Genomic DNA, 16538 nt, shown 5'->3' with positions numbered 1-16538 from the left:
TCTTTATCTCTCATTGTGACCAGAAAGGTATGTGAACATTATAAGTTCAAACTACAAATGTAACATCCTGCTTGTCAATTTATGACACAGTGAGAAATATTCAATAGAAATTACGGAGTTACAAACTTGGTTGAGAAAATTAAAGTGGTGATATTGTAATTTTTCATGTAAAATTTATATAAAAATTACAGGAAGCTGTGAAAACATTCCTGAAGTTCCGTAAAATTTCCCTCACTCATTATTGTATACCCTAAATTCTAAAAAAAAAATTCCCATGTGATACTTTCATTTTGAAAGTCCTGATAAATATCGCATCTAGATTTGGTGACATTTTGGTTGGACGGCTCGTAATGATTACCAATTCGTAATCAATCATTCGTTTTTAAGAGTGTCAGTGTCACTATCTCCCGATTTCATTGATGGAATGCAACGTTGGACGATGAAAATATATATCAATAAGACTTTTAATTGGAACAATTTTCATGGACAACATCGCACTGTACATGATAAATAAATTAAAATTCCGTTATAGTAATCAGTATCGCTGCACGATGGAATTCAAACTATTTCAGCAATTCGTAATTGGATAAATGAGACGGGAGAGCAGACTACAGTTTGACGCAGGAATTTCAGTACGATAAAATTCTGATGAACGTAAATTGAAATTATGACGAAAATTTAATAACTGAAAATAAATTTAAAACAGTTGTCCCGGGTGGTATGACGATAATGTAGGGCATCAAGGGATAATTCTGTCATTAACAAAAATACATTTGGACCTCGCAATTGAATATAAATATTTTCTTTGACCTAGTAAAAAATTACTGAACTTTTCCAGTTATCAATTAAATCTATTTGTAAATTAGAACCATTTGCATTAGAAATCCTTTCAACGGATTGAATTTCCCTATAACCGAGCGACTCCTCTGGTTTGAATTAATGGAACCAATCATTAATAAAGGTATTACGTTTAACAGTAGCGGTATGACGTTACTGTAGATGGTAGGATTATATCGTATTACGTAAATACGTTCAAATTCAATCGAATTAATAACCAACACTATAATATTGAATTACAGAGAGAACCCATTGGTTTCGTTAAAATTGAACGAGCGAGACTAAACGACACCATTGTAAATTAATTCGTGTACGATGTGGCCATCAAAAGAGCGGTTTTTAAAGTGAATACCCAACGAGACACATGAGTAATGCACTGAAAAGCCCTCGGACTGAAAACACGCACCACAGACTCTCCCACCGCGATAATACGAGTGTAAAAAAATCGTGGGAGGAGATGTGAGACAGTGAAAGCCACAAGTGCCGAATGTATCGAGTATGGAAATTCGTGGGACCAAAAGGTGTAAGGTATTCGTGTGAACCTATCACCCCCCTCCTATCCGCCCATACTGTTCAACATATATGTCTGGCAGAGGTCGAGATAATAGAGAGTGAAGAGGAAGAGAGAAAAAAAAAAAGTTAAGAAGGCGGAGATATAGAAAATGAAAGGAAGAAAAAAAATATTGGAAGGAAGAAAGAAAAAAAGGTTCAACGAATGGACCACCGAGATCGCACGCTCCGTTGCGTCACTAATCTCTCTCTCTCCATCATTTTGGTACCTCGCACGAGGATTGCCCTGAAGCTGACGACAGTTTGAAGATCACTGACGTGACCGCCGCATCGCAAACGAGTAAGCCAAAGAGAGAGAGAGAGAAAAAAAAACATCAAGCTAATTGTTAATCATCGACGTTAGACAGCCGTCCTCATTCGCTTTGGAAACCTCCCACAATCATTCAAATCCATTTGTCTTTTTTTTTTTTTTTGCTAAAAACCCCGAAGGTCGACGACTCAACCGCGAGATGCTGAGCAATCGTTCAGGTAGAAAACGAGACCTGTATAAGTGCGATACAAATAACAAAAGATACCGAGTCCAAATATTATTCAGAGGTGGCAGCAAAATAATCGACAAGACTGTTCCAGTTTCAGAAGGGGGGGGGGAGAAACCCCGCAAAGGGCTCACTCCTGCGGAACAAGTTGGAAATTACTGATTATCATCTTTCTACGTTTCCTCCCATCGTTCCAATTCTCTTTTGAAACATCTCAGTCTTATTGTGTGTTTTGTCCTGGGAGCGATTTGATCCCCAATGGCCAACAAGGAGGCCCACATCTACCCGACAAATCAGGTGCAGAAAAGGTTGAAGAGTGAAAGGATTCCACTGGGCAATAAGCCCCCAGCTCTTATTACGCGCTCCCACAAATCCACCAGGTAATCTCTCCCTAGTGATTCACTAGCAGACAAAACTGATGGCAGAGAAAGAAAACAAAAGGGTGAAAAAAAAAACCCCCGTAAACCCGAGCGATAAACGGATCTGTCTGTATCGATGCTGTTTGTCAGCTCGAGCGTGAATGCAAGAATAGTTTAGCTTTTATTTTTTATCTATTCACCGCAAATGACATAATCACAGTACTCGTCTTCTCAAAGCAATATACTCATAAATGCCAAAGCATTGACACAATGTCAATCGAATTGGATTCAAAGTCGTTGAATAAGACGTACATTTGGAAGAATAAAAAGTCGAACAACCGTTTGAAATAGCCACAAATTTTTTAAAAGTAAAAATTTCCCTTCTTTGTTCATGAGTTTGTCACTGTAACTGCACGCTCCCATTACAAAAAAAAAGCGACGGGACATGGGGCCATAATTTGGTGTCCCATCCCCCATTTAACAATGCCATGCGTTCCAACAGAAGGCTACACTGGAAAATTTTTTGGCTCCACATTTCTACTGCATTAAATTTCCAACTACCGTTAATAGAATACCCTATTATTTCCTTTCAACGGTTTGAGAAGTTTTTCAATTCGTTTGACCATCACCGAAAAGAGTCCGGCTATGGTGACGAAAATTACAGGAGGCAAACAGGGAGAGACGGTGGATAACGATCAATATAACGTTCAAATGGGACAACAACAGTTGCACCATTATCCCGAATTTCCCCATAAAAGAAAAGTAAGTGGAGTGAGGGTGAGTCAATAAATGGCATTATAGTTTAAGGTAGCTGGACAATGATTATCGATTGAACAACTATCCACAGAGATTAGCCCACTGTCCAGATAATCTCAATGGTACCCCAAATACATTCTAACCTATGCACCAAGTAGTTCTCGGTTGATATCGATTGACCAACTATCAATACAATGCCACAAATTTTTTTTCTTGTTTTCCTCATCTCTTTTGTGAAAAATCCCCCTGGACTTCGATCGAGCATAGCAAAATTGACCGACCAATTTTCCGCCACTCAACGTCGCTACCGCTTAGTCCGCTTACATACCTATTCCTGTTGTACACAAAAAAGGGGCAAAAAGGCTAAAAAAAAGAGGAGAGAGAAGAAAGGAAGAAAAGCATCTAAAAATTGTCAGCGGATGTCGTTCTCTCTTTTCTGGCCATATTACCCAGAAAAACCACTATACAGGGAGAGATTATTATTGTCGAAGATATTTATCTTGAGCGAGTTTTTCCACCGGGTGCATTTGACTACTTTAGGAGCTCCATCAAACCCGAGGCTTTATTGTCCAGTGGCAAAATTCCACTGGTATTTGGCTACGGATTTTTAAGCTCTGACAAATAACCGATTAACAATAACCCCGCACGGGAAGATTTGGTTCAATGGTAGGCGGATACCACAACGAAGGAATACTATTTTGCTCTTTAAAAACTGAGTTTTGGGTAAATATAGAAAAAATATTGGCAAGGGTTTCATAATCCATGCTTTAGTTTGAAGAAGTTGGACACGAGAGATCCTAATGCAACTCTCGTGTAGTGGGATATTACGGTCAATATAATGACCTGGGAATAAGCTTCGCGTCGAAAAGTTTATTTCAATTGGACTTCATATAATTTCTAATAAACTGAATACCGTGATCGAATGATCGTGTTAATTAGTTAATTCAATATGGGACAATAGTGAAAGCCACGATGATTGAATATCCTATGGTTTGGTTTGCGTTTCAAAGTATATAATAGTATTATGTGTGCTACTGTATTTACAGCACAGGACAAATCCATCCAATTATCGACAACAATGCATTCGTTTATTTAAATCAATAATTTCGGTTCTACTGAGATAGAAATACTCCATACGCGAATATGACTATACTGGAAAGAATTTATTGATCACTCACAATCATTCGTGGACCTATCAGCCTGATTGTTGATTTTACTTGTTTTCTCGACGAGGTCCGATCGCACCCTGCGCCTCAAAAATCTTATTCAGGTAAAAGACTAAATTAATACCGCGAATGCCAGTGATTTATGGCACCAACAACTTTTAGTATCTGGCGAATACATTCACCGATTTTTTGAGGGGTATAGACGAGGGGAAATCGCAAATTTTCAGTGAATTCTTAAGTTCACCATCGAAAGTACAAAGTCGTAAAATAACTTCATTCGGATCGTAATTTACGATCTGTTGGCGGTGACGTTCACTTCGATGAACGCAAAAAATGCAGTATTTAGACATGCGTCATCTACATTTCGATCGTCATAACCCATTTCTTTGTTGAAACGTCATTTACGTTTGGATTTTCAACGTGAGTTAATTTCTGCTTTGAGCATTTCGAACAAAACCGGCACTACTGTGAAAATTAACTACGTGAACCATCAAACAAGACTCACCACATTGATGAAATCTTGAAACGTAACAGCATCTACGTAGGACTCTTTGACGCGGGTCAACAGTATCTCCCTCTTGTTGGCTGGTATTTCGCATTTCCATTCGGTGCTTGCCAACGCCCGGAGGAAATCGTCTCGAGGTATCTCGCCAAAACCCTCTGGATCGAACTGTAAAATCAGATTACATTGAATTTACTAATGGATTCAGCCATGAACAGAAGACACTGTGGATTTGCCCATAATTGTATGGAACGTAAATGGCATACCTTGTCGAACAGCATTCGCCATCTCTGGAAGACACAGACGATAATTGCATTAGGTAGTGAACTTGAATTAGCCCCTAGGTATGTGAAGGTCATAATAGGAAGCAGTTTGGGTTAGACTTACGTCGTTAAGGAGTTCACGACGATACTGAGATTCATCGATATCAATTTCCGAACCAAGAGGTGTATGGTCGGTCACGTAACCATCGTATTCTCCACTGTGAGCATCACTATTGGCACAATCCTCCTCGACTGTAGCGGCTATCGTCGCTATTGCTACACCCTGAGCCAACCGCATCTCAACACCAGCTCATCACCGACTGATTTCATTAAACATTGTTCTTATCATCCTGCGAAAGAAATTAAATGTCTTATCATCTAGCCAGAACCTCACACGTAGGGTTAGTATTTTTTAGCTGTCCGTCCCGTCGGGGAATGAGAGGGGTGAAAGGGGCAAACCCGTCCACGAAACACAGTTAGAACCCACAAGAGTCTAGGCACCCCTAATCCTACGTCGCACAACGCACCTCGACCCCCTCCGGCCACCCCTGCCCCGACGAAACCGACTCGTCGAGGCGCTGTAACGCACCACCGAGAGACACCCCTCGCAAATCCCCGAACACCCCCTCAACGCACGTGCGTGTATTTCTCCGGTTACGTCTCTAGAAATAGCCCCACTCGTCTCCCCTTTTTTGTTCTTGCAACCTAATGCAGATATTGGGGTAATGCTGCTGTGCTTAGATTACTGCAGGCATATTCGCGTATATACAGTTACGTATGTGTCGGTCTGACGCCCACGAACACATCTCGCCCTTCCCGACGAAGCCAAAAGGGCCGAGACCCCTCTTCATTTAACCCGAGACGATAGGCTACACTGCGCGTGCTATGCGGACGTAAGACGAGGGCGACGACCCGCTAGACTGTGTCATCTACCGACGACGTATACCTCAACGTGAGGAATTCGTCAAACAATTGTGTACTTTTTTCTCATGTCTACTTCATGGAAGAGGAATGATCAGTAAAAATTACCCGAAATTTCCAGAAAAATACTGAGTTCGAATCAAGGGGATGATGTGCATGGATTTTCATGTTTCTCTGAACATCTGACACAACTCGCAATTTAAAATGAATATTCACAATCGAATTCCTATGAATTTCAACCAAATGACAACTTTTTGTGAACAAACCCCGTTGGAATTGTTTGGATCAATGGAAAAAAATTGAACAGTACATTTAACAGTATCAAACGATCAATTCTAAGAATGAAATATATTTTCCGCGAATCAGTAATTGCCACGTGATTAATAATGCATTTTGTAAGCCTCTGATACTTCATTCCCGCATACAAAATCCGAGAAATAACTCAGAACGTTTGGATATATAACGTAACGGGTAAATAAAGGAAGTCACGATGGAGATTGGAATGTCGTTGGGTAATCGTAGGCAAATGTGTCCCCTACAATTCCTTCTCCCTGTTGTTTCTCTTTTATATTTGAACTTTTTCTTTCACATTGTAACGAAACGTACGACCTAGATCTGATTACTCGCTCGATACTGTACTGCCGGCGTGTCAGAGTCACGCGATCTTTTTCTGAGGTTGGATGTACAGAGGTTTTTCGTAGTCTGGTACTACCAATGTGTGAATATCAAGTATGCCTAAGGTCGATTTCGAGGGTTCGAATAAGTTCCATAATTTTGGAACTTGTACTTTTGGAGAAACAATAAGTTGGGATTGTTCTGTAAAATTTTAATTTGTTAAAAAAACTTACCTAACCAGGTCGTACTTTGTTTGCTAATAATCAGGAGAATTCCCATAAAAATCGCCAGGAAATGATTGTTTACTGCTGACAACGTGAATAGTTCGGCCATTTTCCCGGAATTTTTCTCTCCAAGTCTTCCACGCTTAAAAAGAACAATTAAAACATTAAAAAATTGAATTTCCAAATTCTTTTAATCCAAAAGAATATGCATGCAATAACACGTATTTCATCGAATCTCAGATATTTCTCCCTTACGATACAGTCTGAAATGTAATTTCCAATAATCTAAAAATCACTTACCAAAATAATCTGATGCGTCATCCCAGAGATGAACATGGCCTCGCCATTTTCAGAACAATGGATGGCACGCACTCAAGACCGCCCGTAATTCACGAATCAATATCACCCCTTGAAATCACCAGCTTCACTCTTTATTTCCATCATCCAGAACTCTCGACATAAAACTTTAACCATCACCATCCAGGAGGTTTCATTAGCTCACAACAAATTTACACATTTCACTGTCTAAGCTCTCAATCCTGCACCAAAGCATCTATTGTCTCAGAAGCACGATCACTTACTGGCGAGTTCACCGATTTCATCACACGCTGTATTATGTTTATATGACGCCACCGCATCAGCGCTTACTCACCGGCCGCGATGTCCTGACTCCCAGGATTAATAACTTGTATGTAAATAGTCCATGCCATTCCCTAATCCCCAAAAGATCGATTATCCCGTCAACAGAACGAACCATCGTTTTATCAGTCCACTATTTCTTGCAAAACCACCCTCAATAATTTCATTTCCATAATCGGAACTGGAAAACATTCGCCGCACTGATTCTACCGCTTTGATCTACAAACAGCAGTCGATGTTACTGACGTGGCGCCCCCCCGGCAGCGTCACATAACAGAGCGATCGACCAACAAATATCTCTCTTCTCACAATGGCTTGAAACCGCTTTTTCAATTTTTCTCATCCCCGTTCCCCACCTCCACAACTTTCGTCTCATGCTACAGCAACTTTTATCGCGAAAATGCACGAGAACTTGTGTTATTCAAAAATTTATAAAACACATTTCAATAGAATTGGGGTACAAAGGCAGTCCCAACACGAACGGGACACACGACTGTTTACAAACACTCCGGGTGGTGCCAACTTTTTGAATAAATCCTTGGGAAAAACAATGTCTCTCGCATCCAGAGAGGATGAAAATCACGTGGTAAATGGTATTGAAACGTGGATTTGTGATACGTACGACGTTGACCGGTAGACATCACACGACTACACTGAAACGTTGGGATAGCTTTTGCCACCCTCGCAGACGAACTTCCGCGATTCTCTTCCCCTTTGAAGGCACACATTTATATACACACACACACTTGTATTGGCGTTCGTGGTAAAGAGCCCCCCGTGCTCGCCGATTCGTTTCTCCCCCATTCTCTCCCGATTGTGATATATTTTATACACGGCGTGCTTAGATTGCGCTTGTATGTACGAGCTCCTCTCTTCGCTGGATAGATACGATCCCTTTACTCAGTCAAGTCAACCAATATTATTTTAATTAGATCGGTGTTGAGATTTCTTTGACATGTTGATGGAAAAAGTTGAGAAGCATTCAGGATAAGTGTATTTTAAGTTCTGAATGGGTTTCTTGACGAAGTTGGGAGTCGACTTATACTTGCAGTTTGCTTTGGAATTAATTCGCTCGAAGAATACTTGACGAATGAGAGACGGTGGACGGGAGACACACGCCATCTTGTATTTATGAACACGAGTCATCTGCGCTGGGTCTCTGTCGGTCAAGCAGAATTTGCCAAGTTGTTATTATCGAGTTTTGTAACAATTGAAAATATTCAGAGTCTGGGGGGATGTTTTCATATTTCTCTTTGTTATTAGTATTTATATAATTTATTTGTGCTGTGCAATCGATTTTATGTACCTGTTGAAACCCACTGAAAAATGGGGTTAAGATTGACAAGCTCTGTGTTGAACTTGACATTGAAAAATTTGGCTAGGTTGGCTGGAGCTGATTGTTCTCGAATTCATGCTGTGTGTGGCAGGAGAGATATTGATTTTGAGCTGAAATTATCGAGGGTGTCATTGTACTGCAGTGAGACTCCGAAAAAATGCTGGCAGTGCGAGTTTCCGTACAAGTCTGAGTTGTTTTGTCAAAAATGTAAAACACTTCAGAAACCACCCGAGTCTCTGGATTATTTTGACATCCTTGGAGTCAAGAGGGATTACGATGTGGCAGATAAGGAGGTGCAGAGGAAGTACAGGGCGTTGCAGAATTTGCTGCATCCTGATAGATTTGGATATAAAACAGAGGTGATTAAGTGATTGATTCTTCTGTCACTCTGATGTTGATGACAATATTAATTTGAATGAAAGACATATTAATTGAAATTGAATTTACCTGTTAATGTTCTGCATCCTCCAATCTATGACCTATTACTTTTTTCAACTTTACTTTTTTTTCGAAAAAATATGGCAGGTTTATGAAACTTACTAAATTATCGTTGTTCATGACAGAGGGAAAAACAATATTCTGACAATTTATCATCTTTACTGAACAAAGCGTATGCAACGTTGGCGAATCCCCTAGATCGAGGCCTATATTTATTAAGCCTGAACAATCTTTCGATTTCGGAAGAAACGACTAATATGGATCCAGAGTTCCTTATGGAGATTATGGAGAGGAATGAAGAAGTTCAAGATGCATCGAAGGATAAGGAGAAAATTGTGCAATTAATTATGAAAAACCAGGCCATATTGGTGGAATTATCAAGGTACTTTGGATGCTGAAATCCTATATTTGAAATTCTCTAATACGATTTAATTGTTCAATTGCAGAGAAGTTTCAAAGTCCTTCCGCAACAATAATCTCGAAGAAGCGAAACGCACACTGGTGAAGATGAAATATTATGCTAGCTTGGACGAGAGACTGAAAAAAATCAAACAGGACTTAGGAATCGTGAGTTAGAACAAGGGATGGGTCCTTGTTTTATAAAAAAACACTGTAAATAAATAAATACTTCAAGGACTTTATTTATACAACTTGGTTATCTTTCTTCCATTGTTCCAGCCACTGACAAACCCTATTAACATTAACGTCAATTTCTTCCTGTGTATTGCTCTGCAATTCGTGAACGATTTCCTCTTTGTACGAAGATTTGGCTTCTTCTAAAATTGTCTGAAATATTTCGCAGTCGATATTGTCCTCGAGTTTCTTCCCCTGGTAGCCTCTTTCTGTCAGACGATCGTAAAGAATTGTATTGTTGGTACGCAGAACAAACACAATGTCAAACCATCTTTCTGGGAAAAAATCAGTACCGTGGTAGTCGACAATGTTGCCTCCTTTGCCCATGTAGGTTTCCATGCTGTTCAATAGCTTGAACACAAAACCAAAGTTGAAATCAATAAATATTGGTTTTGCCATGAGGATAAATTGGATAAAAATACAGTCAATATCAATTGAGAATTATTTTTGTGTTATTGATTAATAAATAATTTATGGCACTTACTTTGTCTTCATCCAGCACAGGACATTTGTATACTTCGTCATATTCTTCAAGACATTCATTGTCAATCGCAAGTTTACTAACATCCCGCCAGATTAAGCCGGTCTTTTGGGCTAATTTTTGAGCCATGGTGCTTTTACCCACTCCAGGAGTACCTGTCGTCAGAAATTACTTGATAATGATTCAAGGAGAGAGGAGATTTGATGGTTGTCAACACTTTATTGAGATGTCTATTTATTCTAAATAATAGCATTCAACAGCTGTAGCTTCATTTACCTGTTATGAGAATATTGGGAGCTGTTCTCTTTGTCGTAGGCATTTTACGATGAAAAGTGTCTCTTAAAATTTGGAATTTCAATCAATCGTCACTCAGAATACTAAAAAATACGCAGATATATTACTACAAATCAATAATTTGCAGTTTAGAAATGCACATTTCGCAGTAAACAAATATTTGAGGTTAGCCCCTCCATATGGGCGGACGCATGCCAGTTTTCATTGCAGCGACTGTCGCTGAGGCGTCGGTAGTTACGGATATTTGAATGTTCCAACGAATAACAACAGTGGCTGATGAATTGCAACCGTACAGTCTAGTTGCATTGTTTCTCCCTTATTATTAGTTAGTGTTTACAGTTTTTCGAGACATTTTTGTGAAACAAAATGTGTAGTTCTATCCGTGTTTCTATTAAGTATTCTATTACACGTAAGTGCCATCGGTTGTCAGTGTACTCTTTAAGCAAGACAACTGGTCTTCTAGTTCGGTCATCTTCTACGTAAGTAATAATTCAAAATTATGAAAAAGCGTTGAGACAGTTCATAGCAATGGTGGACAAATATGGGCATTTCGTACTTGAAGATATTTTTGGCGTTGGCTATCGGCCATTGCTTCTGTTGACGCCACAAATCCTTTGTATCTCTCCTCCAACATATTCACCAGACTGTCCAATTCGCATTGCTTCTCAGTACTCAGGGAAGTTGATAGCTCGTTACGCTGCTCTTGAAGCTGTAGTTCCATTGCTTTCATCTCTATTTCTTTACTCTGTGTTCAGAATTGAAGAAGTTGATATAAATAATCGAGTGGATGCTATCGAATTCCTCAGAGTGCTGGGACTCTTTGTTTTGGGATTTTTTCGAACGTGTCTTTGTTGATTACGTATTTAGATCATCTGAAGTGATGTCCAATTGCTATTCAGTTTTACATACGCTTGGGGTCTCCAGAAATTATGATGGTTTTCAATCATTACTTGTAGGGACTTCGGCATGATATGAAATCCGATAACAATTGTGATTCACGTTACATTATGAAGATGAAAATAACTAAGATGGCGTTCGAAAGACAATTTTACTTAAATGAATAAATTGAAACGATTAAAAAATTATTACTTTCTCTATCTCAAACATCTTCTGCTTCAACTCCAGAATGATCTTTTGTTTCGATTTTTCAAGCTTCAGAAGGCTTTTCTTCAAGCTAGACACCTTCTGAGTAAGCACTTGATTTTGTAGCTGATTTGCTGCCTCCATCTCGTTCCTAATTTTTGTGAACTCTTCTCTCATAGTTAAGCATTGTTCACTCATTAACGACTGCAACTTCACTTCCTACTCGAAAAAAATGTCAATATCTGGAAAACCTTAATAGTCATAGAGCTATACCTCGTCAGTCTTTAATTGTAATTTATTTTCCAGCTCTTGAAGTCTATTATTCAGCAGAAGAATATTTTTCTCGCTAGTTTCATTTTTCCTCTTCAAATCGCGATTGATTGCCTCTAGATTTTTATATTTCGAGTCAAATTCTCTTCCTTTACTATCGAGTAATTCTTCATAATTCTTTTGCTTCAACATTAATTCTTCTTCCTGAATTGGAGGAGCAATAGAAGTCAATGGCGTATAATTGGTAATTTTATTTTTTAATAATAATGTTTTCGGAACTGAACAGGGCCCATGGTACCCCTGCCTCCCTCAGCGATAAATAATTTATTTCTTGAAGCGAAAATCGTCGAATGAAAGCGTTCACCTTTTCCTGGGAAGCTTTCTTCACTTTTTGCGTCAAATCATCAACTTCCTGCTGTAGTTTTTCACTCTTCATTTCCTCCTGCTGCAATTTTCTCTTGAACTTCTCGCACTGCTCGTTGATTGCAACCTTAAAGCGATGGATAATCTCTTCGTGACACTCTTCGAGATCGTCTTTCATGTGCTGCACTTTCACAAGCCTAAGTTTCAGTTTACCTATGAACCGAGCATCCCAAGAAATAAAAAAACTGTCTCACCTAGATTTCCAATCGTTGATCTCCACATTTTTCTGCTTAACGACCGCTCGGAGATGATGCAATTCATCAATATCTGCATATCCTTGCCTCTTGAATAGTTCTTGGTTCAAGTATTCATTTTGGTTTTGGAAGTTTCTAACGACATTAGTTAACTCGTCTATCCTCTGCTTGCAGGCATGCAACTCTATTCTAGACGGTTTGTCATCAAGAGCTTTCAGTGATAAGTCAGATCTATTATCTTGACAGATTGTTTCGTCTGTTTCATCTTCTTCATGTTGAGTAGCTGATTCTGTTCTGTGCGGCTGTCTACATTTTTGGCAGGGGTGTATGCGGGGGGGAGGCAGTTGTATGGACACAGAACTGTCGCTAGAGGAATCCCGTTCAGTCATCTAATAAGAAATTATTCGAATAACATGACTTTCACACCAAACTTTAATCCTCAGTGCCGGAAATTGATACAAACACGATATTATAATAGTATTCATTAATTCCTTTGATAATTAGTAATGGGACAAAATTATAATTGACCAGAAAAAAAAAGTTTGGTCAATTAGACTCTCAGGGAATTGTATTATTCGTAAGCAGTGTCCAAAATTATTCCTATTCGAATTTATTGAAATGGAAAACATACTGTTGGCTCTTGATAAGGTATTGGAGGCAGTGGACCCCTAGCTGGGGCTCTGCTGAACACCCCCTCAATTCTTCCAACCTTTAATCTCTGATACAATTCTCCAAGGTACTGATTCCTCACTGCTCGTTGGTCACCTGCGTAATTCAGCCTTTCAATCCACTTTCTGCATGTCTGAGCTGTTTGGACATCTTTTAATCGCAGAATATATGATTTCGTCTCGTTCAGGGTCTCTTGGTAGTAGGTGTCTAGGTTTGTATCGCGTTCTTCATTGTGATCTTTGGACTTTGACATGTTCCATTAAATATAGCTAGAATTATTCACTGCAGTTGCTCTTGCAGACCCTCATTTTATGTATCAGACAATTTCTGTGCTTCACAATTGACAATTTCGTTGTACTCACGTACTGAATATATCAACAGAATCGAAAAAAGAATTGAATAACTGTCGAGAAATCAGCATAATAAGGTTTTTATTATTCTCTATTCATAATGGAACAATTAGAAATGAAACATTATTTAATTACAAAACTATATCATATTTTTTCCTGACCTCAGCGATTAGCATAAAGTGTCTAAAAAAATGATGGCCCAGGCTTGGATTTTTTCAATAAATAGGCATTTTTTTCTGTTATTTACATCTAATCATGAGAGTTTACTCTAAAGAGATCAGTTCAAAAATTTATATTGTAAAATTTTACTAGTCAATCCAGACTCAGTTTTCAATTTTACATTATAAAATATTCAAGGTAGAGGCATCTATCCACGACTATTGATTTTAATTTGATTATCAGCTGTTTGTTTCAACTCAATGAGTTTATTTTTCATCGGTTGAAGATGTGTGCTGGTCCACTCATCTATCGCCGGGGGGAAAAAGATAGCTTCCATTTGAACTTTCAGGTAGGATTCTAGGGAAGTCAACTCGAGGAGTAAACTGGAAAATCAATTCTGTTAACATCTTATCGTCATTCTTATTCATGAAGAATTTAACATTTACTCACTCTGAAAATGCTGGAAGGAGACTTTCTAGTTGCATTGGATTTGTATAACTGTTAGCCACCTGCCATGGGTTCATCCACGTTAAAATTCTAGAAATTATTATTCCATATGAGTAATGAAGCGCCAAAATGAAGTAACTGCCTCTATTTAAGCCTCATTATTCGATCAAGAAATCCACAGAAAATTTCATTGTGCTACTTTCTTTTCTAGACAAGATATTTAACAATAACTAATTCAGTTAGGATAAACCCTATAAAGGCCCCACAATTATAAACTCTAGCCATTCCTTTCAAATTATTCAAATAATCAAGTCGAACCCATTAAGGGTTTTATTGCCATGAATTATTTCTGTTACCCGACAGAAATATGAATCGGGTTCATTCGAAAACTCTTAGGAGTAATGTTCTCTAATCCACTGCACAATAATCCCAAATACTTACTGCTCACTATTGACCATTCCATCGTACTTGGTCTTGAAGTTTAAAAACCATTCGATCCCTCCAGTCAACTGCCAGCCAGGATAAGAGAGATTACTGGCTATTGGTGCAGGCCGTAATTGCGGATTAATATGCAGCGGGTGGTCAACATACCCGAGACTCTTGGCTACCTGCATGTGCGTATGTTCCGAATACCCATGCAGCCATACCCTCAAGCACAATGCCAGTGAGGGTATTGCTGTAGGTAGAAGCTCGCACAAGGTGGCATAATGATCGTATCTGGACCAGCCAGTGAATGCAGTCCCTCGGAATTCATTGATTTTATTACCATGAATGCCAAGCTCTTCTAACCACCTCTCGTGGTTACTAATGTGATGGCTTATTATGGGTATTTGTCGGGTTGACCCTGTCGCTCCTTTGAATGCGGTTGCTGCCCAAATATTGGGGAATACTGCGCTGTATTTCGTCCATAAATCTTCAAATAAAATGAAAGACTGGATCATATTAAAGGGATTCTCGGATTAGGAAGAAATCCTCTTTCTAAGGGCAATTCACTAATTACCTTGAGGAAGGGAGAATGTTTCTCTGGAATTATAGTGCCATATCATTGGCTCCACGTATTTTCCAACGTAATACTCTGAAAATCATGCAAAACCACATGAATTTAATCCAAAAAATCAATTAAAAACATATTCAGGAATGAGTGACACCAAAAAAATATATTGCAAAATTAGCGCTGAAGAACAAAGTCCCAATAATTGAAATACCATTTAAAACCTGCAAATCTGTGCTCCTCAGCATGTCATCCCAAATGATGATTTTCAAGCAAGGATACATCTCCTTGATGTACTGTGCGATAGCGAGTACATGCTCCAGGTAAACAGTAGACTTGCCGTATTTACTCAAACTGGCGCGTTTTGAGCAGACGGAGCAGAGCCCGAGGTGCCAGATCTCGTCCGCTCCGATGTGGAGATACTGAATGTCTGGGTGGAACGACACGATTTGTCGTACGAGGGATTTCACCAGGGGAAGAGTGGCTGGGTTCGATGGACAGATCGAGCTGGGGAAATTTTCTACCTCTCGGAGAGACCTCCACTCGTCGTGTTTCAAAACAAACTAGGAGAGATTGAATTTAAATAGAAAATAATTTGAAATGAACGAGTCAACGGATGACTCGTTCCCCAGAAACCGATTACTCACTTCTAAATGACCAAAGGTTTGAACCAAGGGAACAACCGCTAGTCCACAATCTCCAGCAATTTGTAGTATTTGTAAAGCTTCTTGTGCTGTGTAGCCACTTCCTAGGCTGGTGGGTCCATTGCTTCCAATGCGAGACAGCTCTCGATTGTACGGAAACGTGTCCTCCCACTCTAACAACAAACCCGTGGCACCCCATGTCCTCAAATAAGGAAATAACTGGAGTGCGACGAAATACAACACTGTGAGTCTTTTGTTGACATGTCAACATGAACACTTAATTGTTTATTTGGCTTACAAACCTTCTCAAAATATGCCACTCGAGGTGGGGCGCCCTTCAGGTCCAGATGAACTAGTCTGCAAGGCCCAGAAAAAATATTTTCAACGATTATCACGGTTCCAACATTAGTTGACGTTTGAAATGCGTATTTTGCGCCTTTTGTTTTTACCTGTGTGAGCCGAACGTGAAGTCATCCATTTTTTTCCCATTTTACTGCAGAGTTCAGTGGAGCACTTATTTTATCAAAACAAAAATGATGCAATCATTGATTTTATCATCTAATTTGAAAAAAACACGGACCGAAGGCTGTTATTTTTAGTTCTTGTCAAGCTGAAGTCTGGATATTGATTATGGTAATGGCTAGGTGAACTGGCGGGCTTTTCAAATGCAGGATCAATACCCAATTCATAAAAAGATAAAATCAAATCGTTTTTTTGGGGATTACAGTTGTAAAATTTTGTTATTTCCAGTTGTACTTAGTTAGGATGGCTATTTTTTCTTTGGATATTTATACGTTT

At 39.1% G+C, this 16538-nt stretch overlaps 5 protein-coding genes across 5 annotated transcripts in view; 1 reads left to right on the top strand and 4 right to left on the bottom strand.

The window, feature by feature from the left end:
• LOC135164194 (protein rhomboid) overlaps window positions 1–8402 on the bottom strand; it is a 119950-nt gene extending 111548 nt beyond the window's left edge. The window contains exons 1-5 of the mRNA XM_064124300.1: window positions 6990–8402; window positions 6699–6831; window positions 5054–5279; window positions 4933–4956; window positions 4670–4834 (exon numbers count right to left, since the gene is read on the bottom strand). Of these exons, the coding sequence (XP_063980370.1) occupies window positions 4670–4834; window positions 4933–4956; window positions 5054–5227 (363 nt within the window). The 5' untranslated portion in view covers window positions 5228–5279; window positions 6699–6831; window positions 6990–8402. The remainder of the gene's footprint in view (window positions 1–4669; window positions 4835–4932; window positions 4957–5053; window positions 5280–6698; window positions 6832–6989) is intronic.
• Window positions 8403–8506: 104 nt separating this feature from the next.
• Window positions 8507–9752, top strand: Hsc20 (Heat shock protein cognate 20). The gene is made up of 3 exons (XM_064124301.1): window positions 8507–9023; window positions 9228–9484; window positions 9549–9752. Exons 1-3 carry the CDS (start codon window positions 8655–8657, stop codon window positions 9676–9678), a joined length of 756 nt encoding a protein of 251 aa, XP_063980371.1. The 5' UTR covers window positions 8507–8654; the 3' UTR covers window positions 9679–9752.
• LOC135164196 (adenylate kinase isoenzyme 6) lies at window positions 9720–10685 on the bottom strand. Its single transcript, XM_064124302.1, has 3 exons — window positions 10493–10685; window positions 10220–10371; window positions 9720–10086 (listed from the first exon to the last, which is right to left on the bottom strand). The coding sequence occupies exons 1-3, from the start codon at window positions 10533–10535 to the stop codon at window positions 9745–9747; spliced, it is 537 nt and encodes a 178-aa protein (XP_063980372.1). The 5' UTR covers window positions 10536–10685; the 3' UTR covers window positions 9720–9744.
• A 141-nt stretch (window positions 10686–10826) lies between these two features.
• LOC135164192 (gelsolin-related protein of 125 kDa-like) lies at window positions 10827–13438 on the bottom strand. The gene is made up of 7 exons (XM_064124298.1): window positions 13112–13438; window positions 12481–12869; window positions 12228–12423; window positions 11867–12067; window positions 11600–11812; window positions 11067–11255; window positions 10827–10985 (listed from the first exon to the last, which is right to left on the bottom strand). The coding sequence occupies exons 1-7, from the start codon at window positions 13400–13402 to the stop codon at window positions 10914–10916; spliced, it is 1551 nt and encodes a 516-aa protein (XP_063980368.1). The 5' UTR covers window positions 13403–13438; the 3' UTR covers window positions 10827–10913.
• A 125-nt stretch (window positions 13439–13563) lies between these two features.
• Window positions 13564–16376, bottom strand: LOC135164193 (hexosaminidase D-like). Its single transcript, XM_064124299.1, has 8 exons — window positions 16190–16376; window positions 16043–16097; window positions 15744–15959; window positions 15311–15659; window positions 15106–15180; window positions 14547–15018; window positions 14109–14195; window positions 13564–14041 (listed from the first exon to the last, which is right to left on the bottom strand). Exons 1-8 carry the CDS (start codon window positions 16216–16218, stop codon window positions 13867–13869), a joined length of 1458 nt encoding a protein of 485 aa, XP_063980369.1. The 5' UTR covers window positions 16219–16376; the 3' UTR covers window positions 13564–13866.
• Between the last annotated feature and the right edge of the window lie 162 nt (window positions 16377–16538).

This window comes from Diachasmimorpha longicaudata, chromosome 7 (genome assembly GCF_034640455.1).
Source record: "Diachasmimorpha longicaudata isolate KC_UGA_2023 chromosome 7, iyDiaLong2, whole genome shotgun sequence".
Classification (NCBI taxonomy): Eukaryota; Metazoa; Arthropoda; class Insecta; order Hymenoptera; family Braconidae; genus Diachasmimorpha; species Diachasmimorpha longicaudata.
Note: the sequence above shows the minus strand (reverse complement) of the source record. Positions and strands in the feature narration are given on the sequence as shown.